This window comes from Mustela lutreola, chromosome 9 (assembly GCF_030435805.1).
Source record: "Mustela lutreola isolate mMusLut2 chromosome 9, mMusLut2.pri, whole genome shotgun sequence".
Lineage (NCBI taxonomy): Eukaryota > Metazoa > Chordata > Mammalia > Carnivora > Mustelidae > Mustela > Mustela lutreola.
Genome location: NC_081298.1, coordinates 110,696,415 through 110,719,592, shown reverse-complemented (window position 1 = coordinate 110,719,592; position 23,178 = coordinate 110,696,415). Strand labels below are relative to the sequence as shown.

At 51.0% G+C, this 23,178-nt stretch overlaps 1 protein-coding gene and 1 long non-coding RNA gene across 6 annotated transcripts in view; one reads left to right on the top strand and one right to left on the bottom strand.

The window, feature by feature from the left end:
* Positions 1 to 328: 328 nt before the first annotated feature.
* Positions 329 to 23,178, bottom strand: part of KCNIP3 (potassium voltage-gated channel interacting protein 3) — an 82,215-nt gene continuing 59,365 nt past the window's right edge. For all 4 annotated transcript variants that reach the window (XM_059188434.1, XM_059188432.1, XM_059188435.1 and 1 more), the window contains 7 exons: positions 11,193 to 11,317; positions 10,666 to 10,735; positions 10,335 to 10,405; positions 4,591 to 4,698; positions 3,813 to 3,917; positions 3,068 to 3,130; positions 329 to 2,445 (listed from right to left, as the gene is read on the bottom strand). In XM_059188434.1, coding sequence (XP_059044417.1) covers positions 2,398 to 2,445; positions 3,068 to 3,130; positions 3,813 to 3,917; positions 4,591 to 4,698; positions 10,335 to 10,405; positions 10,666 to 10,735; positions 11,193 to 11,317 — 590 coding nt within the window. In that variant the 3' untranslated portion in view covers positions 329 to 2,397. The remainder of the gene's footprint in view (positions 2,446 to 3,067; positions 3,131 to 3,812; positions 3,918 to 4,590; positions 4,699 to 10,334; positions 10,406 to 10,665; positions 10,736 to 11,192; positions 11,318 to 23,178) is intronic.
* Positions 6,949 to 9,607, top strand: LOC131840462 (uncharacterized). Of its 2 annotated transcripts, none has more exons than XR_009357360.1 (3): positions 6,949 to 7,424; positions 8,368 to 8,838; positions 9,175 to 9,607. It is a non-coding gene; the product is annotated as an uncharacterized LOC131840462 (long non-coding RNA). The 2 variants fall into 2 exon arrangements; XR_009357359.1 differs by having other exon boundaries at positions 8,305 to 8,838.

Here is a 23,178-nt window from a genome sequence, read left to right as displayed (position 1 = left end):
AAAAGAAAAAGGATCTGGGAGGGAATACAAATGGCACCTCAAGAAGGCAGCCCGTCCCATGGGTTCTGCAGAGGTTCCGGGGGTTGGAGCTTCTTGTACAGGCTTCCCAACAGTGGGCCTCCCTGCCTGGCTCCGCCCTTAGTGCCGGCACAGTGGGAGCCTGAGAGCTGGTGAGCCAGCAAGCGTGGACACTGGCAAGTGCTACACTTCAGGGAATGTCAAACATTTACCAGCACAGCCCTGGGCAAGAGCCATCGCTAATTAGCAGCAGGGATGGGAGGGGCTGGACTGAAATCCAGAGTTGGGATAAAGCCAACAAGAGTCCCTCTTCTTTGCCAAGTTTATTTTATTAAAATATACAGGACTGAATATTGGTGGGCGCTGAGAACAGGAACCACCCTCCCAGGCTGCACCCCAGGGAGATGCTTCTGCCATGCAGACATGCGGCCAGTCCGCATCCCAGCGTGGGAGACAGACCCCTCCTGCTTGGACGTGTAGCCAGTCTGGCCCCAGGCCAAGAGGGGCAGGAGCATGGTGGTGACCCTCTCCATGGCCTGGGCCCCTTAGAAGCACAGCTATGCCAGCCGAGGGGGCTGGAGGTGGGCGGAGGGGGAGAAGATCCCTGAGCCAGGGAAAGCTGATGCCCTCCTGGAGGAGGGAAGACCCCTCATTTCAGTCAGACTGGAGATGGGGTGTCAGTACAACTCCGAGGGAGAGGACCACCTGTGTGTGTAGGTGCCAAGGGGTCCCCGTGACCAAACCAGGCCAATCTCCATGGCGTCCACCATTCCACTTTCCTTTGAGGGCCCTGCTCACACCCCTGGGCCAGGCCTGAGCAGAGAGACAGCCGGTGGAATGTATTGTATGGGAATGTTCCTCAGAAAGGGCTGGGTTCCTTCTTGGGGAGGCCTGGGCGGAGGAGAGCAGCCTCTCTCTTTCCTGGAAGTTTCTCTTGATCTCCCACTCAGCCTCAGGCCCCTCAGCCCTCACTTTTGGCTCTGCCTTCAGGCTGACAGGAGCCTCCATCCCCAGAGAAGAACGCAGACAAGGACAGTCCCTACGATTTGTGCTTTTGAATATTGGTGAGCCGGGCTGGAATGGGGATGGGCTTTGAGGCCGCAGGGCTCTGAGGCACAGAATGGAGCTCCATGCTTCTTCTTGAGAACTACCTGATTGGGGCCACCGTGACCCCGGCCTCAGCCCACCAGGAGAGCCTGATCTTGGAAAACCAGAGTGTCCTTGGCTCCCTCTGTGGGCTGCAGCCTGAGTGGCTCTGGGTGCTTGTGCTTTCTGTATGGGCTTGGGGGAGCCTGTGTAGAGAGGGCTGGACACATCACGTTAGGACCCTAACCAGGAAGTGGTAGTGGGGGGGCTCATCCAAGCTGGGGGCCAAGGGACACAGGAACAGGCAAGAAAGGAGAGAGAAGCCCCTTCTCAGGCTTGCTCTGCCACCTGTGCTCCCTGGCTGCCAGTCCCTGATCCTTGTGACCTCTTCTTAGGACCTGTTCATGACCTTGGGGTTGAACACTCTAGTGCCAGACAGGGATGGGCAGCCCCACCCACTTCATTCCCACTGGGCTCGGACTGAGGCAAGGGAAGTCTTCCTCCATTGTAGTGGACTTGGCAGACAGTTCCCTAAGATTCTCCACCAAGAAACCTAATCCCTGAGCTTGAGAGGCCCCCTTCCCAGGATGGAGAGAAGACAGTCCAGTGGCCTCTTACCGCTGGAGCTTGCCAGTGGGGTGACGGGCATCCTGGGACCCCAGGGAAGTGTTTCCAGGAAACAGCAGGCCGTCTCCATTCCTACCTCTTTCCCCGTCCCAACTCCCTTGATCCTATTGCCCGGCAAGCATCCTGCGGTGATGAGCATTCTGGGAGTGTAGTCGGTGGGCAGGGGAGTGGCTGGGGGACAAAAACGCCAGAGTAGCCCCCACAACCTGGCCTGTGTGGGGTGGGAAAGAAGGGTGACGGGAGGAGGGGCAAGGGGACTCACAAGAGGGGCCTTTTGGAGACTGGACCCTCTTCTGTAAGGGGACCTTGAGCACTTTCCAGACAGTACCTCGCAGCCAGCAGCCTGCAGACATGGCTCGCTCAGTGCCCACTCCGGGGGCAGCCCCACTGCACTGGCCCGGACAGGGGCTGGCCCTAGGTGGTACAGCTCTCGTCACCTGGATCCGGCTCCCAGCCAGCCAGACTCCGCCCCTCCCTGACCTCTGCACCCCCTCTCCCAGCCCAGAGGAATAGGCTCTATGTGTGTGTGTCTAGAGCAGACTGTTCACTTTTTGCAAATATATTAGAAAAAAAGTTTCTCATAGAAGCTGCTCCCGGCAGGACTGAGATTTCTTTGGGGGCAGAGGTGGCACTGGCCACTCAAGGACCCCTCCCCCCCGCCACGGCCTAGATGACATTCTCAAACAGCTGCATGGAGCTCATGATGTTCTCATCCTGTGTGGAGAGAGGAGGAGAAGGGGCCCGGTCAGAGCTCGGGCGGGTGGCGCAGGCCATGCCCACACTGATCCTACCCTCAGCAGATTCCTTCCAGAGACTCGGAACCCCACAGCGACTGCTCTGTCTGTCTCCCTGGGGGCAGGGGCACCTGGTTGGGCCCAGCCTCTCTTCAGCCCCCGAGCCCGACTACAAGCACCTCCGGGAGCTGCTGACCTGTGGACAGACAGACTTCCTCGGCTGCACTCAGGGGGCGCCCAGAGGCCCCTGAGAGGCGGCTCTGGGAGTGAGACGGGGAGGCACGTGTCATGGACCCCCAGGGTGCTCTGAAGAGGAAAGCCAACAGCAAGGCCAGGGGAGGCTCCAGGCACCTTTCTTACAGTGTGACCCCGTGCTGTGGGCCCAGGGGCCCAACTGTCCTATTGGTCTGTGTCTGCCGCTCTGACATGAGGCCCTACAGGGCAGTCCGAGGGATGGTGAGCCTGTGGGCTGTGGGCCGGCAGGAGCGGGTGGCCAAGGGATGGGCTCAGACCAAAGTGGCAATATGAAGTCTAGAGGTCGGGAGGGGCTCGGGCCGGCAGGGGCAGGACCCTGGGTGTCCTCGACTCCCGATGCCACCTACCTTCTGACAGGTCTCCAAGAACTCATCAATGGTCACCACCCCGTCCTGATTCCGGTCCATTTTCTGTAACCCAAGCCATGGCCTCAGTTAGTCTGTGGGTCCCTTCCATCCCAACCTGTCCCCTCTGCCTTCTATGCTGGATCCGGGCCACATGAAGGACCCTCCCCGGCTACCTCCATGGCATAGCTGACCTCTCTGACACCTCCCCGGCCTGCTCCCTACACCCAGCCACTTCCCAGCAGCCTTCTTGGGCTTCCACTTCCCGCAGTGCATCCCCACGCCCCTCTGTCCCCCTACCTCCCTGGCGGGCAGCCAGGGCAGATGGAGCAATGGAGGCACAGCACGGGCGGCCAGCAAATGGGAGGTAGAAACTTCAGCCCCTTTCGTCCCCATGGACACGGAGCAAGGTCACCCAACCCTACTCCTCCTGCGTGGTTTTTCTGGAGGGGCTGGGAGAGCTTTTGGAAGGCACCAGAACACTGGCCTGGGGTGTCAAATGCCCTGGAATCCACAGGCCCTGGCGTGCCCCAAGAGGAGGCTCAGTGGGTTGGGGAGTGGAGGTGATGTTTTTATCTGCTCCCTGGGATCCTGACAACCAGCCCAGTGGGGGATGCAAGGTTAACCTCCTCGTGGGGAGAGGTGAGCTCAGAGAGGGGGAGTGGCCCACCCAGGGTTGTCCTAAGAGGGGGACCCCATCCCTCCCCCATCTGCCCTTCTTCTCAGGGTCCGGGGCTAGAGTTCTCACCTGGAAGAACCTCTCCACGTGCTCCAGGGGTGCGTCCTCCCGCAGGACAGGGTACGTGTGGCGGCCCATCATGTCATAGATGGACTTCATAATGGCCAGCATCTCCTGGAGGGGGGCCGGGGCGGCTGGCATGAGCCCGGCTGCGAGGATGTGGGGACATACCAGGGCCCAAGGGGAGAGGCTGCCTCTGAGGAGGGAGGGAGCAGGAGGGGAGCCCCAGCTGGACGGAGACGGGCTCACCCCCATCTAGCATACCCACGTGAGCCTCTGACTCTCCAGAAGCTGGAGCTAGATTTTAATGTGCCATCTCCAAAATCTGAAACTGTAGCAACTCTTTCATATACAAGAAAATGCTTGGGCCGAACAAAACCAGACTATAGGCCAGTATGGCGAAGACCCCCACCTGCCTGAAAGAGCCACACTGCCCCCCCTGGCTGGGAGGAGCCAAGGCCAGCAACTCCCACCCTCTGTCCCCAGCTTCTCTACCGTGTCTCCCTCAGGATCTCCCTGTAAGGAAAGAATGACCTGAGAATCTTTGTCGGACTAGACCAAGCTGCGTGGGGAAGGGCACAGAACAAGTCCCATGCCCCCTGCACCCAGGCATCCAGGACCAAGAGCCTGAAGAGGAGGAGAGTCCCCTGGCTGCTGTCCCCACCAGGGCGGGGCTGAGAGCCACCTTTCTGAACAGGAACGGGAGACAGGGCCAGCAGGGGAGCAGTGGAGAGAGACTGGGTGTGTGGTGCCAGCAACAAGGGAGAGGGACCCCACCGCCCTGTACCTCTTTGGTGATGTAGCCATCCTTGTTGATGTCATAGAGGTTAAAGGCCCACTTGAGCTTCTCGTGGACTGTTCCTCGCAGGAGGATGGAGAGGCCGACCACAAAGTCCTACGGAGGGAAGGGAGGGTACAGAGTGACAGCCCCATGCCCAGACTTCATTTCCACTTTGCCGTGTGGCCTCACACCCCTGTAGGTGAGGAGTCTTCCTTACAGCGCAGGCAGGTGTCTATTAGGTCAACACAGTATGAGTGTATGCGTGAGTGTGTATGCACACGTGTATGTGTGTGTGAGTGCGCGCATGCATGCGTGTTTGTGCAAGTGTGTGAGTGTACATGTGTGTGTGCCCGAGGGTTGCGTGTGCAGGCATGAGTATGTGTTTGCGCACGTGTGTGTGGTGGAGATGACATGGTGGCTGGTCCTGATCTTCTCAAGTACAGATATTCAAATACATGGTGTCTTAGACCCATTTAATGAATGAGTACCGGCAGAGAAGACCCATGGTGCTCTTTTAATAAAGGGGGTGCTCCACTTTTAGTTCACCAAGGATCTGCAGGTCAAGGTGCTTGAGAACTTACAGCTTAAAAGCTAAACGAACAGAGCTCAGCTCTGGCATCACGGCATGCCTGTGTGGGGCAATCATTGCTGAGGTGTGCAGATAATTTATTATACTGTTTCATGAATGTTCCAGTGGCTTCTGTGGGAAAACTCCAACTGCTCTCACAGTTGATGGAAAGCAAGCCCTTTCTTCCAGTTCCTGGAAGGCTTGCAGGGTGAGCCGTCTTGCCCCATGGGACCCTCCCAGGTTCTTCTGAAAGAAGGGAGCAGAGCCGGGCTGTCCTGGAACAGGGAGTGGAGGATGACAGACAAACTGCAGGGGGCCGGGCTGTGCACTAAGGGGTTGGGCTGCCCCTCGAACATCAGATTTTCTGGATGTAAAGAGGTCTGTACCTGGGAAAGGCTAATGGAAACAGGAAAGCAACCTGGAAGAAACAAAACTTATTCCAGGAGGAAAAAAACTTAAGAAAAATGACTAGAAGTAGAGATTAGACATCTGTCACCCCCCAAAAATAAGAATAGGATGCTACAAATTGAGAATAAGAAGGAGCTTTGGGAATTGAAAATAAGAAAACAAAATGACAGACTCAGAAGAGGTTTGGAAGAGCACGTAGAATCTTCCATAAAGTCATGTGAAAAGGAAAAAGCTGGAAAAAAGAAAAGAGGGCAACAAGAGGTCCACTCCGGAGGAACCACCACGCGTGCACCAGGAATTCCTGGGAGAGTCGGAGGAGATGGAGGAAGGCAGGCCAGAGAAGCAGGGAAGGACTTCCCAGAATGGAAGGCTGGGAGCATCCTGGTCCTGCCGAGGCCAAGCATAGTGCACGGAAATGGCCCACCGTGTGGCCTGCAGGTGCCGGCTGCAAAAAGAGGATCCTACAAGCTTCCAGAGAGAAAAATACAACCAAACAGAACAAACAAAACCAGGTCCCATACAGAGGGTTAGGATTCGGCACACTCTGCCTCTGGTAAGAAGCCGTTGATTGAAGTGCGGCCACCGCCACGGGGAGGGAGGGCAACTTCCCACGGCAGCTTCGGAACGCAGTGGAGATGCTTCCAGATACCTAAAGCCTCAAAAGTTACCTCCCATGTTACTCTTTCATAGGAAGCTGCTCAGAGCTGTACCCCTGAAAAGGGAGAATAAAGCAAGGAAGAGGAAGATGCGGAATTCTGGAACCAGGGGACCCAACCCCAGAAGGAGAGAGGCTGAGGAGCGTCCCCAGGGAGGTGCCCATCCGGATGATGGGAGAAAGGCCTGGGGTTGAATTAATGATGAGATCACAGGTCACAGGCCGCGGGTAACTCAACAAACAGGACCACTGTTAACTGGCAGCAAAGTAAGAATGTGTGCAGGGTTGGGGCGCCTGGGTGGCTCAGTGGATTAAGCCGCTTGCCTTCGGCTCAGGTCATGATCTCAGTGTCCTGGGATCGAGCCCCGCATCGGGCTCTTTGCTCAGCGGGAGCCTGCTTCTCTCTCTCTCTGCCTACATGTGATCTGTCAAATAAATAAATAAAATCTTAAAAAAAAAAAAAAAAAAAGAATGTGTGCAGGGAAGGAAAACGTAATCCGTTCACGCCATCAGAGCAAAACACAGTCCTTGTCTCACCTGAATCCTATCATTCTGGAAAGCCAGGGGATATGGGAGGGGTGTGTATGCCCATGGGAGACCCAGCTCCTTGCCCCCCCCCCCCCCAGTGGAGGACCAGTAGTCTAGAACTGGGCAGCCACTGGGGACACAGGTGCTACCAGGGACACGGAGGCAAACGGTGGCAATGGGCTACAGCGGAAGGTGGCGGCCTCCTCGGGTGTGTGGGTGGGCGCCTCAGGGCTGCTCTTTCAAAGCACACTCTGTCACTCTATTGGGCTCGTAAAGTCCACTGTGCGTGTGTCAGTGAAGAAAATGTTAAAGGAGAAACAGGTGATGGTTCCTACCCGCCTCAGTTTGGGGAATCATCACTGAAGCTCTTGCATGAGTTAATGAAGAGGTACCACGTCCCCGAAATCACGTCTCTGGGATCTGACAGGCTTCCCCAATGGGACGCAAAGGTGTGGAGTCCCATTTTGAGGATGCAGGGGATGGTGAAGGCCCACATAGGGCCTCCCTTCTCATGTGAGTCACGGTGTGTGTGTGTGTGGGGGGGTGCCAGTACCACTATTCCTCCCCACTAACGCTGCCATCTTGTCTTCACAGACCCAGGCCTGCCTGCTGCCTCACAGCCCTCAGAGTCAGCCACAACCATCTGAGGAATGTCTCCATTCTGTGTCCCTAAGTGTGCAGGTAGATCAGTGGTGATGGTACTAAGCCAGGGACGAGTGGGAATGTCCCCTGCGAGGCCACTTGGACCTTCCTCCAAAACCCACAGAGTACCCCATGTCCTGCCAGCAAACGTCCGAGGACTTGGTAGTCCTAAACTTCCAGCCCCACACAGCACAGTTTCATGTGGGACTGTCACCAGCTGTAACCCCCTGACTCCAAGGCAAACGAAGTCTCTCGCCTCCACAGCCCTTGCTCTGCCGTCGTGTCCCTGAGGCAGAGCCCGGGGAGCCTGGGGGGCCCAGCCGTGGCACAGTGACACAGGTCTCCGCTCCCACACCGAGAAGCCCCTGAGTGCACACGAGAGGTCTCTGGGAGAGTTCAGAGCAGGAGCTCAGCCAGAGCAGGGAGGCAGAGGGTGTGATGACGGCCTGCACGTTCTCTCTAGTTACTGCCCCCACGTGGGGTTTGGCCAGTGAATGACACAGGGAGGGGGTTCCTGCAGAGGGAGCTCAGGGAGAGGTGGCTGCCCCTTCCTCCAGACACACAACCAGCCCCAACTCCGAAACAGCAGCATGTGCTGGCAAGACGTGTGGGGTGAATGAGAAAGGCCCTGGATGGCATGGGGGGTTCTGGGGCATCGATCTGCAGGCACATGGCCTGGGCCTGCGCTGGGGAGGCCACGACCAGGCTCCCTCCTGCAGGGAGATCCCAGAGGACCCAAGAGGAACCTCGAAGCAAGCCGACCCTGGGGTGGGATGTGGGACCGCTTCTCCCACTTGGCAAATATGAGGTTGGCTTGGGTGCTGTTCTGTTTTCTGGTGCTCTTTTCGTTGAGGGTAGGGAAGTTACCATATTTTACCATATCGATACACTTTAATTAACATGTGTCTTGTCTCTCAAGAATATACAACAAGGACTGGGGTCATTATAAATATCCAGAAGCGGACCTGACTTTCTGTTTTAGGGGCACAAGAGAAGAGTCCATCTCAGGTGGGCCAAGGGCCACCCCCACCCCTCACAGTCCTTCCTGCCACAGGAACCCCAACCCATGGGGCACCCAGGATTGGGCTCTGCCGACTGGAAGATCCCCAAGGACACACATCCCCTTCTCTCTTTCTGAAAATGCTGTCCTAGAGCAGAATGCGGAAATCAAGATGGTCCTCAAGATAAACATACACATTATGGAACCAGAGGAGCTGACCTCACGGCAAAGAAGCCCACGGAAGCCCCTGGAAGGTCCCAGATGATGCCGGAGATACCTGACCTTCTAAGAAGGCTCCTGGCAGAGGGCCTTCAGCACCAGTGCCCCCAACTCAGCCAATGACAGCACACTCCACAAAGACCCACCGCCTACTGCCTGAAAGGGCCCACCAGACCCCATGGCGGGGGTGGGGGACTGAGACCTTCCTGACACCCAACACGCACCAGGACCCTGGTGAGCTGTTAGCTGATTTCTTTCTTTCTTTTTTTTTTTTTTCAATTTTTTAACTTACATAATTTTATTATTTTAATTTTATTTTTTGTGTTCCAAGATTCATTGTTTATGCACCACACCCAGTGCTTCATGCAATACATGCCTTCCTTAATACCCACCACCAGGCTCAACATCCCCCCAAGCTCCCCCCTTCAAAGCCTTCAGTTTCTTAGAGTCCACAGTCTCTCATGGCTCATCCAAAAATACAGATGTAGTGAGAAGAAGGGCCATATGTACCCCAATGTTCCTTATGATTTTTTTTCTCAAGTAACCTTTTTTTTTTAAATTTCTTTTCAGTATTCCAGAATTCATTGTTTGTCAGCTGATTTCCCAACAAGAAAAACTCTCTCACAGAGCCCTGGTTGGGTCCATCACACGAGTCCTCCCCACCCTTCAGTTCTGGAAATCTTAGATGTCCCCTCAAGGATACACAAGAGCCTGGTCACAGGGCAGGACAATCAGTTTTTCCTGTCAACCTTTGCGGTGCTTGGGTTTTTGCCACATGTGGGTATCACTGAAGACAGGACAGATGACGACACTGGACTCACGCAGACACTAGCCCTGAGCCTGCAGCCCAGGGGCGGGCGAGGCCCCTGCGGTCACAGGACAAGGCTGTGGCCTCGCCGCCCCCCTCCCCCACGCCGTCAGTGTGCAGGCTGGCCGCGACACAAAAATCAACCGAGCGGCATTACCGACGGGTTATTATTACACCCCAGTGCGTCCAGGGGCTTCCTGAGCCCAGCCGGCTCCCTCCTCTGCTTTCCTGTCAGCTACCCTTGGCCCTGGAAGCCGAGCAGGGTGGTTATCGATTAGGCCGGGCTCTCAGCAAGGTTCTCCTCTCCAAAGAGGTTTCAGCTTTTCGCCTGCGGCTATTTTTAGGGGCCTGGGCTCCACAGACGGGGCCTCTCTCAAGTGGTCCCATGTGGCCAGCCGAGGTGGAGCCCACAGCGGGGCCAGCCCACTCGCAGGCCCTGCAGAGGCAAGGCCCAGGGAGGGGGGGGGGGAGTGGGCAGGCATCAGAGGCGGGCACATCACACCCACTCAGCCTGCCTCACCTGCCTTGGAACAAAGGGCTAAATTCTGGAGCTGGGGGCCTGAAATCCTGCCGGAAGCACAGACCCCTGAGTCTGAGCCCCCTTTTCAAATGAAATTTTACACTGGGTTCCTATGGCCTCAGTGTGCCTTTGCAGGTCTCTTGGCTTGGTGGGACAGAATGGAAGAGAAGGCTGAGTGAGAAGGAGAGTGGGAGTCAGAAGGCCACATCCCATTGCCCTAGCTTCACAGTTAGGGCCAGGGCCAGCCCAGCACAGTCTGCTCCTTCTCGGAAGGACATATGGGACCATTCACACCCAGGATCGTGCCTGGCCACTGGAAGGCCTGAGAGAGGCCTCAGGGCAGGGAGATCCACCCCGGAGGGCTGCAGGGGCAGGGGATGTGGGAGGTTGTCGGGGACCTACCTCAAAGCGGATGGCCCCATTCCCATCAGCGTCGAAGGCGTTGAAGAGGAAGTGTGCGTAAGTGGTGGCATCTGGGGAGAGCAAGGGTGAGCGCTGGGGTGTGTCGAGGCTCCCACCCAGGCAGCCCCACGGTGGCTGGCGGGTTCCAGCTGCCTCCAGAGCTGGAGTTCCCCACCCTTCACCAGGACAGAGGCAGCACCAGGCCTCTGGCAGGCAAACGGTAGAAGCAATGGTCCCCTCTCCATAAAAGTGACAGCAACTGTTTATAGAGCTGCCACAGGGGGGACGTGGGGATTTGGGGAAGAGCCAGGGTGCCTGGCCTCAGACTCACCTCCCTGAGGGAAGAACTGGGAGTAAATGAGTTTGAAGGTGTCTTCATCCACCAGGCCTGTGGGACACTCCTGCAGCAGGAAGTCACCCTTTAGTGACCTCAGCCATCCCCAGCCCCACACCAGACTGCAGAGGGCCTGGCCTCTCTCCTCCCTCCAGGGATACTGCTGCCTGAGATACTGCTGAGTGCTATTGAGCCCCGGAACCGGAACCGGGGAAAGTCTGGCCTTGGGGCAGGGTAATGCAGGAGCAGTAAGTGGTAAGTCTCACCATCTGCTCCTTCCCTGGGTCAGCATTAGGAACACACAGAAAGGAGGATGGTGCCTTCAGAATGCTGATTTGGGGACCTGACCAACCCCAGACAGCTCTCCCACAAAACTTAAGACCCATAAAGGCCCCTGGGATGTTTGCTGAGCCATGGATAAGTTTCTAGAAGGTCTCTTTGGGTCAGGATCCCTCCTTCCTGGAGCCTGGGACAGGAGGACTAGGTGGGTCAGGGCCTGCCCCGGAGGCATGGGTAGCACTCACGTTCTTGAAGCCCCTGTAGAGGGACTGCAGCTCCTTCTTGGTGAACTTGGTCTGTGCCTGCAGCTGGTCCAATCCCTCCGGCTGGTGGCGCACTGTGGACAGCTCCAGCTCACTGTCGCTGCTATCTGGAAGGGGACACAGACCCAGGGAGGGTGGAACAAGTGCCCCTGCTCCTCCTCTAGCTCCAGTGTGGGAACTAGGCCATGTGCTAAAGTAGGGGTGGAGGGTTCTCCTTAAGTGACTACCATGTACGTCCCCGCAGGCTGTGCACTACACAAATGGAGTGGCTATGATGGAACGACACACACTCAGAGGAGTTGTGCCTTATGGCTGCTCTGCTGCTTTGCTCCTCATGCAGAGTAGGCCCCTTCCACTTGCCTCATCTAGAGTGTCTTACCCTCTCAGCCACATGTGGGATGGGGGCTGAGAGCTGGTCTTATCTGAGAGAGCCACCGAACAAAGGGACGTGGGAGAAAAAAAGACAGCAAGAGAAACTCAATGGACCTCAGCCTTTGAGATACAGTTCCTGGACCACCTCCTCCATGCTGCCCTCCCTGATTACCCCCAGGAATGGGAGGTCACCGCTCTTGGCCCAACCAGCCTAACATGCTGCTGCTTGGCTGCATTTGGTGTGAGGGTGTCAGTCACATTTGCATAGGAGGTCAGACCTCAAGGGCCCATAGGGCAGGGACAAGAGACAAGACCTTTCCTTTAATAATAACACATCTAAATGTTAATTAACCATGGTTATCTTTGCAGGGAGGAGGGAGGTCAATTTCAGGTGATCTTTACTTTCTTATTTGTGATTTTTTTTTTACATTTTTCTCATTTCTTTTGGTACAGCATGCATCACTTCTACAACACAAAATCGAGCTATTGACAAAACAGCACTGAGAGCCTTGCTAACAGCAGGCTCACGTAATTACAGAACTTCCCACTGAAATGGGTACCACGATCCCCACTGCGCTGCCACCACCCCTAGCCTCCCCTGGCGTCCCGCACAACAGTGACTGTGTGATTATCTCACGGCTGCTTACTGGCTCCCACTGCACAGGAAGGGCTATGAGCCGCTCTGTACCAACCACCCCATGCCCACAGAGGCGAGTCAGCACCAAGGGGGCAGCACTGCTAACCGGAACACACTGAGCCCTGGACTGGGCTGCCCAGCACCAGGCCTCTCCCACAAGTCCTGCTGGCTCTTGCTCAGGGCCACATGCCCTGCAAGGACCTGGCAATCAGGCTCTGTTGCTTTGGTCCACGCACAGCGCTTTCATACCTCTCTTCTCTTTAAATGTGGCTCTTGCTCAGGGCCACATGCCCTGCAAGGGCCTGGCAATCAGGCTCTGTTGCCTTGGTCCAAGACAGCGCTTTCATACCTCTCTTCTCTTTAAATTCCCAGTGCCTCCTTCCCCATCCCTTGTCAGGCTGCTTCCTACATTATTGAGAAAACAGAAGCCCCAGAAGAGAATTTCTCCAAGCTCCCACCCCCATGTCTACCCATCTACCTGTATTGGCCCAAATATCACCTGCTTTCCCTCTTTCTCTGGGAACGAACTGTCCCAGTTGCTGGCCAAGGCAAACCCCTCCACCTGCATAGTGGGTCCCAACCCCACTGTCTCCAGCACGGGACTGCAGCAAGCCTTCCCACTCTTTCCGTTTTCCTCATCTTCTTTTTGCTCTCCCTTCTGGGTCGTGCCCACCACCATGAGGACATACTGTTAAATCTGGCAATCCTTCATCAAATAAAGTATAGGCAAACCTTACAAGCAAGCCACTCTACTCTGGGTAAACATCTCAGATAGAATCTTAGCCAGCTAACGGGACTGTACAAGGATGTTCATAGCAATAAGATTTTTGATGGGGGAGTTGGAGGCATCCCAGGGGTGCATCACAGGCAGGATTGGTGGGCACAACATGGAGGGTGCACGCCAGGGAGAACTGTGCAGTAGATTAAAGGGACACATTGCATCATAAATGGAGGTTAAAAATCAGTTGCCTACTTCAACTAAGAGGCAGACATTTCAGAGTGGATGAAAAAGCAAGAGACCCAACTATATGCTACTTACAAAAGGATACCCTTAAATCACAGATTTAATGTGAAATGTGCATGCAGATGTAAATTAGAAGAGTAGAATAGATAAGAAACCTGGTGTGGCTATATTACTAGTAGAAAAAGGAGACCTCAAGACAAATGTTATGACTAGAGACAAAGAGGAATATTTTATAATGCTATAAGGATTAAATCATCAAGAAGACAGAGCAATACAAAACATATACATCTACCTAATGACAACTTTAAAACAACTGAAGCAAAAAACTTCAAAACTAAAGGGAGAAACAGATAAACCACAGTTACAGTTGAAGATCTTAACATGCTTCCCCAGTAAATGGTAGAAGTAAAGAAACAAAAGATTTGAAAAACACTATCAACTAATTTCATCAAATTAATATCTCTAGACCCCTACCCCCAACAATTATAGAATACACGTTTAGTGGTTCCCAACATGTATCAGATGCTGGACTATAGTGCAAAACTCTGACCACAATGGTATCAAAATCTCAAAAAACAAGATAGGTTAAATAAAAATCCCAAATGCTTGGAAATAAAACACATACTTCTACCATATCCATAAGTCAGAGAAGGAAAGTCACAAGGACAGTCTTGAGATATTTTGCATTGAATGATAATAAAACCACAGCATACCAAAATTTTCTGGCTGCAGGCAAAGCTACATTTAGAGGGAAATTTACAGCTTTAAGTTACTTTATTATAAAGGAAGATAGGTATAGAGTCAATGATATAAACTTCTAGATCTAAGCTTTTCAGAATCCAGAAAGAAAGCAAATTAAGTTCAAAGTTTTTAGAAGAAAGGAGATCATATAAAATAAGAGTGAAAATCAGCAAAAAGAGAAAATAGACAAACATAGAGGAAAAACCAATAAAGTTACTAGGAAACCCAATAAGCGAGCCACAGGCGAGGAACACATATGTGTGGTACATATATCCATGGTGTGTGAGCCTTACATCTTATACAAAAATTCACTCAAATTGGAGCACAGATTTAAAACATAAGACATAAAAATACAAAACTTCTAGGAAAACACACACACACACACACACACACACACACGAAGAAACTTATGGCTGGGTTTAAGCAAACAGTTCTTAGACACACCAAAAGCATGATCCATAAAAGAAAAATTGCTAAGTTGCACTTTTATTTTATTTTATTTTTGGGTAAACTGTACTTTTTAATAACAAAACTTTCACTCTGCAAGAGATATGAGAGAAAAAAAAACTACAGACTGGAAGGAAATATTTGCATATCACATATCTGACAAAGAATATCCAGATTATATGAAGAATTCTCAAAACTCAATAGTAAGAAAACAACTCAAATTAGTAAGTGGGCAAAAACTTGGTCAGACCCTTGACCTAGAGGACATACAAGGGGCAAATAAGCATATAAAAAAGTGTTCACCACCACTGCAATTGTGGAAATACAACCTAAACCCGCGAGGAAATGCTACTACACACCTCTCAGAATCACTTAACTAACAAATATTGACAATACCAAGGGCTGGTGAGGATCCGGAGTAACTGGAACCATTACACTTGGCTGGTGGGAAGGAAAATGGTACTGCCCACCTAGAAATCAGTTTGGCAGTTTCTTATAAACATACACTTACCATGTGACCCAGAATTCCTACTCCTGGGTATTTACCCATATGAAATGAAGCCTATCAGAGTTAGACAATAGCGTTTCTGCAAATGTTTAGAGCAACTTCATTTACAATCACCCAAGGCAGGAAATAACCCGCATGTCCTTCAACCAGTGAACGGGCAACTGGTAGAATACCAGTCAGCAGTAAAAATGCCCGAACTATTGATACACACAGCAACAGGGATGGACCTCAGATGCGCTAGCTAAGTGAACAAATCCGGACTATGCAATGGAGGACTCCCACTTAAATGACGTTCTGCAAAAAGACAGAATTGCAGAAATCATAGCCTCTCTCACCATGGCTGCAAGGGGTTGTGACACAGGGGACGTGCTGATGACAGAAAAGGCAGCAGGAAAGAATTTTTCGTGTGATGGAACTGTTCTCTACCTTGACTGTGCCAGTGCTTACATTACGATGCATTTGCCCAAATTCACAGAACTGGACACTGAAAAGGAGAACTCTTGGTATGTAGATTAGAAACAAAAGAAACAGAAACTAGAGTAATTGCCTATAGGAGTCGAAGGGAGTAGATATGGAGGGATAAAATGGAAAAGAATAAAGTAAGAGAGGGATTTAAACGGTCCAGACTGATTAAAAAAAAAAAAAAAAGTGTCCCATAAACTAAAGAAGATGATTAATCCTCTGCCCCTAAGGGTCAAAAAAGAAAACAAAACCCCTAAACCTGTTGCTATTCCTTCCTCAGCCCTGCCCTCCCCTCCAGCTATTTCTTTCTTCTTCTCTTCTTTAACTCACTATCTTTACCTCCTCTCCTAGTCTCCCTTGAACTTGGGCCTATGGGACATTGACCCCACCAGTCCACACAAGCTGCTTTTCAGAGAATGACCAGTGATCACCATATTGCTAGTCCAGTTTTCAGTACTGTCATCTTGACTCCTACACCATAAAAGGGCCATACAAGAATGAAATTTACAGTGACACCATGGATGGACCTTGAAGGCATTATGCTAAGTGAAATAAGTCAGGCATAGAAAGGCAGATACGGGGGCACTTGGGTGGCTCAGTGGGTTAAAGCCTCTGCCTTCAGCTCAGGTCATGATCCCAGGGTCCTCGGATTGAGCCCCGCATCGGGCTCTTTGCTCAGCAGGGAGCCTGCTTCCTCCTCTCTCTCTGCCTGTCTCTCTGCCTACTTGTGATCTCTCTCTGTTAAATAAATAAAATCTATTAAAAAAAAAAAAAAAAGAAAGAAAGAAAGACAGATACGGTGCGATCTCACTTACGTGGGGATTCTAAAAAAAGCCAAACTTACAGACACAGAGAGTAGGCTGGTGGCTGCCAGGGCAGGGGGTGGGAGAAATGAGATGTTGGTCACAGGGTACAAACTTCTGGTTATAAAATGAGTAAGTCAAGGGGGTCTATGCACAGCATGTTGACCACAGTTAAGAATACTGTGTTGTGTGCTGTATCCTTGAAAGTTGCTAAAATAATGGATCTTAAATGTTCTCACTGACACCACCGCCCCGGCAACATAAGGGTAATTATGTGAGATGATGGATACATTAATTAACCTTATTATAGTAATCATTTCATACATTTATATAATTTTGGGGGGGTTGGTTTTTTTTTTAAGCTTTTATTTATTTATTTATTTGAAAGAGAGAGAGAGAGAGAGCATGAGCAGGGGGAGTAGCAGAGGGAGAGAATGGTAAGCAGACTGCATCCTCAGCATGGAGCCTGATGTGGGGCTTACCTCAGGACCTGAGATCATGACCTAAGCTGAAATCAAGAGTTGGACGCTCAACAAATTGAGCCACCCGGTGCCCCATACACTGTTATATATCAGTTATATCTCAGTAAAGCTGGGAAAGCAAACAAAAAGTAAATTACATGCCCATTTCACTCTTGAATATAGATACAACCTTAAACAAAATGTTAGCCAACTGAATCCAACTGTACTAAAAAAAATACACCATGATCAAGGTTTTATCTGTAATATGGAAGGAAAATCATACGAAAACCTTAATACAGGAAAGGCATTTGATAAACATCCACATGTATTTATAATCAAACAAAACTTGAAGCAAACCAGGATTGAAGGGAACTTTCTTAACTTGATGTAATTTATATTTGCAAGTTATAGATTTATTTACAGAAAATATCAGGTTGAATGGCAAGGGCTCAGACACATTCCCTTTAAGATTTGGGACAAGCCAAGGTTGGCCACAAGCACCACTAATTGATATCCTGCCGTTGCTCTAAGGAAATTTCAAGAAAGAAAGAAAGAATACAGGAATTGGGAAGTATAGGATAAAACTAACATTCTTGTAAATATCTGGTCCCAACAGGGACCAAAAGAATCAATATACATGAGAGTTTAGTAAGGTTGCCAGATATAAGATTAATTTACAAAAATCAATAGCAATTTTCCACACCAGTAATAACCACCTAGAAAATATAATTAAAAATATAACATTCATGATTGCAATAAAAACTCAAACTATTTAAGTATTAGCCAAAACTCAAAGGACTTCTTTATAGCAAGATAATCTGAATAAATGAGACATTCCATTTAAGATAGGACCACATGGGGTACCTGGGTGGCTCAGTGGGTTAAAGCCTCTGCCTTCAGCTCAGGTCATGATCCCAGGGCTCTGGGATCGAGCCCCGCATCAGGCTCTCTGCTCAGTGAGGAGCCTGCGTCCTCCTCTCTCTCTGCCTGCCTCTCTGCCTACTTGTGATCTCTGTCAATTAAATTAAAAGAAAAATCTTAAAAAAAAAAAAAAAGAGGACCACATAATATAAAGATGTCATTTCTTCCCAAAGTAACTCACAAATTCAACACAATGCCATTAAAAATCCAGTTGGGCTTTTTGAGGACCTTGATAAAATCACTCTGAAATGCATATGGAGGAACAAAAATCTAGAAACAAGAGTACAGAGAGGATTTTTCCCATTAAATACTAATACATTTGCACAGTCACTGTAATAAAAGTGGTGTGGTTGGTGCAAGAACAGACAAACACACCAAAAGCACAAAAAGAGACTGAGGTGGAGCAGGAACATCACAGAAGATTTGTGCAATGGTCAGATGGTTTAGTAGGTGGTTTTAGGAAAACTGGCTCAGCACGGAAATCTGGATCCCCTTCCCACACCACATGCAAAAGTGGGTTCCAGATGAAGTAAAGACCCAAGTATGAAAGGTAAGCTATAGAGTTAAAATGTGAAATAATCTTGCTAACCTAAGGGTGGGGAAAATTTTCTTAAAACTTCAAAAGTTCAAACCATAAAGGAAAAAAAAAAGGATGAATTTGATTACATCACACTTAAAGACTTCTGTTCAAAAAAAAAAGGGGGGGGGCACCATGGTCAGTTCAAGACATTCAGCAGAAGGGGAGAAGACAGTGTTTAAAACGGTCAAAAGAAGAATATCTAGATGAGATAATCATCAAAAAAGGAAACTGGAAAGATGAATAAATATGGGAAAGATTGCTCAACCTCACTATTAAACAGGAAAAGGCAAATTACATTAAGAACACAACAGCCAAATGAGCAGGAAATAATAAAATGCAATTAAGTTGGGGCGCCCGGGTGGCTCAGTCAGTTAAGTGTCAGCCTTTGGCTGACTCATTACCCCGGGGTCCTGGGACAGGGTCCTGGGACAGAGTCCTGCGTCAGGCTCCTTGCTCAGCAGGGAGCCTGCTTCTTCCTCTGCCTGCTGCTCCTCCTACTTGTGCGCTCTCTGTCAATTAAATAAATAAAATCTTAAAAAAAAAAAAAAGAAGAAGGTTGACCAAGGCTAAGTGCTGGCTAGGGAGAGATGGGAGGTCAACAGTAATTTTTAAGCATCCTAGTGTGTATGCATACTGGTACAGGCATGCACTGTGGGGAAGTATTTGCATTTCCATGCTAATGTTGCACATATTTGCATACCCTAGAGCCTGGTAACCCTATCCTAGGAACTGTGTGCCAAAGAAACAATGGCCAGGACATAGGCAGGAGAGCAGACACCCCAGCTCTCTACAGTAACAGTAGCTTGAATCAACCATGAGCCTGACAACAGAGCAGATAAACAGACTGTGCTGGGCCATCCACTGCATGAAACGTCCTACAGCAGTGAACGGACGGTAACACATAGTTGTTACAAAATTCAAAACCAAGAATAACCAGACTATTTGTAGGGATACCCAAGAAATAAAATGGTAAATAAGAACAAAAATCCAGGAATGACAAGTGCAAACCTGGCTGGTGGTAACTTCTGCAGCGTGGGAGAGAGGAGAAGCTCAGAGAGAGGCAGGCTAGTGATGTTCTAATTCCAGGGGTGGGGAGGATCAGTTCACTGGAGTTTATTATTCTTTTTAATGCACAGATCAAATATATATTTGAATTTGCTAGAAGTTAATTAAAATGCTTAAAAGTAATCAGAGGGGTGCCTGAGTGGCTCAGTCAATTGAGCATAAGACTCTTGATTTAGGCTTGGGTTGTGATCTCGGGATCCTGAGATCGAGCCCCAGGTGGGGCTCTGCACCTAGCGCGGAGTCGGCCGAGGTTCTCTCCCTCAAATAAATTTTTTTAAATAAAATATCTTTTAAAAGAAGTAATTAGAGTACCCAGATCAGGAGAAAAAGAAAGCGAGAACACACCTTTGGTCTGGACAAAATAGGACACTTGGAAGAAAGGAAACGGACAGCAGTCCCAAAAGAAATGGCCAAAGGACATCCATGGGCAAGTCAGAGGTGAGCAAACTGAAAAAGCTGAGGGGTACACGAAGAGGTGTTCAAAATCATTAGTATGGAAAACGCACCTGAGAACAGCAAGGAAAAATGTGACACTCATGAAATCAGCAAAGTCTGAAAGCTACGTTAAAAGTCAAGACTCGGGACGCCTGGGTGGCTCAGTTGGTTAAGCAGCTGCCTTCGGCTCAGGTCATGATCCCAGGGTCCTGGGATCGAGTCCCACATCGGGCTCCTTGCTCGGCAGAGAGCCTGCTTCTCCCTCTGCCTCTGCCTGCCTCTCTGTCTGCCTGTGTTTGCTCGCTCTCTCTCCCTCTGTCTCTGACAAATAAATAAAATCTTAAAAAAAAAAAAAAAAAAAAGTCAAGACTCCGTTGGGGACTGCGGGCTACCTTCTCCCACAGCTCCAGACTCCCTTGTCTGCTTGCCATCTGCACTCGGATGTCTAGGTGGTTCTCAAATGGAGCATTTCCAAACGGACCTCCTGATTTTCCTCCCCAAACTGTTCTACCCACAGCCTTCCCCAGCTCCCGGGACGGCAACTCTGTCCTGTTGGGTGCTTCGGCCAAAACTCTGGGCGTAGACCTTCCTCCCAGGGCTCAACCCACAGGCATGGCCGGCCAGCTCTAACCCTTAACTCCAGCATCTAACCCCTTCTCCCACTTCCACGTCCCTCCTCTGGTCCAAGGCTCCAGCATCTCTCCTGGCCTGAAGCCCCGCTTCTGCCCTGGGTCCCATAGGTCTAGTTTTCAAACAGTGCTAGAGGAAGCTGCTGGAAACATATCCTGTGCATTCCTCTGTCCAACAACCTCCCCTAAGCTCTGAATATAAAAATAACCAGTAAATCACCAATGAACGCACACCACCGCCACTGCCGCCCCTCCCCAGCTCGGCTCTAACCTCATCTCCCAGTCTCTCCCTTTGCTCCCACTGCTTCAGCCATTCCCGCCCCCTTGTGCCCCGCAAGCCCACCAGGCAAACTCCCTCTAGAGGGCACTGCTTTTCCCTTGGAATTCACACCTCTTTTTTCTCCTCAAATGTCACCTTCTCACAGGTGCTGCCCCCCACCCTTCCTATGTATCCCCCATCTCTGTTCTACTTTCTTCCATTTGGCTATGACTCCCTGCCAGGTGCATATTTCTGTTTACCGGTGCTATGGACCAGAGCTGGGTCTCCCCAAAATTTGCATGTTGAAGCCCTAAGCCAATGTGACTCTATTTGGAGATACAGCTTTGGACGTAATTAAGGTAAGATGGTATCTAGTAGGACAGGTGGCCTTGTAAGAAGAGGAAGAGAGATCTCACCCCCTCCTCTCCACTCCCACCGCCCCGTCCACTTTCACCCCCTCTTCACACATATGCACCAAGGAAAGGTCATAGAACTGTCTGGAAGTGTCTGGGGGGCAGGGGATCTGGCTTCACCTTGACTCCCACAGTGTCCGGCCAGATCCTGGGCACCCCACATGCTCTCAGGGGACAATGGAGACTACTCCAGGCTCATCAACAAGAGAAATCCAAGGATTCATCCCTCTGGTTTGATTGGGCGGAGACGCTGCCAGATCTCTTAGGAGATGCCAACGGCCTCACACCCACCTGCTGCAATTACAGGCGGAACTGACAACTAATGGACCTAAATAGCCATTTGCTACAGTTTTCCTTAGAACACGGAGGAGCCGTGCTCCGCCAGACGGTGAAGTCAACCTGCTTCTGCCCTCTCCCTTCCACCTCTCCCTGGGTGCAGCCCTTCTCCCGGACCCCCGGAGGCCGGTCCTGGACACTACACACCCCTGCCCGCTGATAACCAGGGGCTCAGCAACCAAGATTGAACCTCTCCATCAAACAAACATTTTGTGAAAGGTGGAAAAGCATGAGGTTTAAAAAATTTGTTCTAAGGGTGCCTGGGTGGCTCAGTGGGTTAAAGCCTCTGCCTTCAGCTCAGGTCATGATCCCAGGATCCTGGGATCGAGCCCCGAGTTGGGCTCTCTGCTCAGCAGGGGACCTGTTCCCACCACCCCCTACTTCTCCGCCTACTTGTTATCTCTCTCTCTCTATCAAATAAATAAATAAAATCTTTTTAAAAAAATTGTTCTTAAAAAAAAGCTGTCGTTGTAAAGCGGGAGGTCCCCACGTTATACAGCAAGCTGACAAATCTCCAATGGGGCTCTCCTCCCAGGGAGCAGACCTCATGCCACACAGCCCCCTCTGGGCAGGACCCACCTGCAGGGGCTCGGAAAAGGTGGCGACAAATCTTTAATTCACTGAGCAAAGATGTACCAGGTCCTGGGTGAGAGCCATTTTTGGCCTACCGGCGAGGCAAGAGGGACTGGAGCCAGCCAGTGTGGACAGCCCCTGATGGTCAGGGGACTCCTAGACCCGGAGGTCCCTCTGAGGAGCCCCGGGGACCACTGTAGAGCAAGACTCCCCTGCGAATGCCAGCAATGCATCTTCCGTCTGTCGGGGGGACTGGGCTTCCAAGTAAGACTCGGTTGGAGATTCCATAGCTAAGACACTTTGATACCACCAGCCATGCAACAAGTGAGGCACTGACTTGGGGAGGGAGCAGGTTTGGCCCAAATCTCCCAATGTAGAGCAGCATCGGGTTTCAGGCTCTAGGCCACCTCCCTGCCTTACAGGAGCCACCCACCTGAGCCACAGTTAGGTGACTTACCCTCCCTAAGCCTCAGCTCCCTCATCTCCAGGATGGGCCTGCTGCTGTGGAGGACAAAATCATGATACACACAAAGAGAGGTTGGGCCACCTCCAGGAGGGAAGAGCAGGGGTGGTGGGTCAGGGCATGTATACCTCTCTCTGGGCACTCCCCATTCTCCCCTTCACACCTCTATCTCTTCACCCACCTCTACCCCCACTGTCGCAATTCAGCTTCTCTGTCTCCACTCCAGCCAGACAGGTCCTCCCCTCAGAGGACATCTGCCCAGGGGTGTCCTAAAAGGAGGGCCAAGACCCTGCATTACTTGTGCTTCTGGTGGCTTCACATACCTGGCATACAAAGGGTGCCCAATGAATGTGTGCCAGTGATGGCATGTAATTTACACTTCTTCAACGTCTACTGTTTGCCAAGCAGTGCTGAGCACACTCTGGGGCCACAAGTATATAGACACAGTCCCTGACCCTCTCGGAAAGTCCATATGGGGTGGGGATGGGGACACAGAAAATCTTAGAACGGCATCATAACACAACCCAAAGGGGCAGGGAGCCAGAGGGGTGAGGGAAAGTTCCCAGGGGAGATGGGCCTCCAATCCAATACCCCAATATAGACGAGGAAACAGAGCTCAGGTAAGAGGAGTGACTGGCCCAAGTTAACGACAGCATGTCAGTGACTGAGTCAGGCCTGAAAAGCAGCTGTCCCAGCCCCTGGCCACCTCACCCCAAGTGCTCCTTCCACAATCAGGTTTCTCAGCCTCCCTACAGATATTTGGACCTGATCATTCTTTTTTTGGGGGGCTGTCGCCATTCATTGCCAGATGTTTGCCCTCTACCTGCAAGATGCCAGTAGCCCCCTCTCCCCAACTGGGATAGTCAAAAATGTCCCCAAAAATTACCAAATGTCCATGA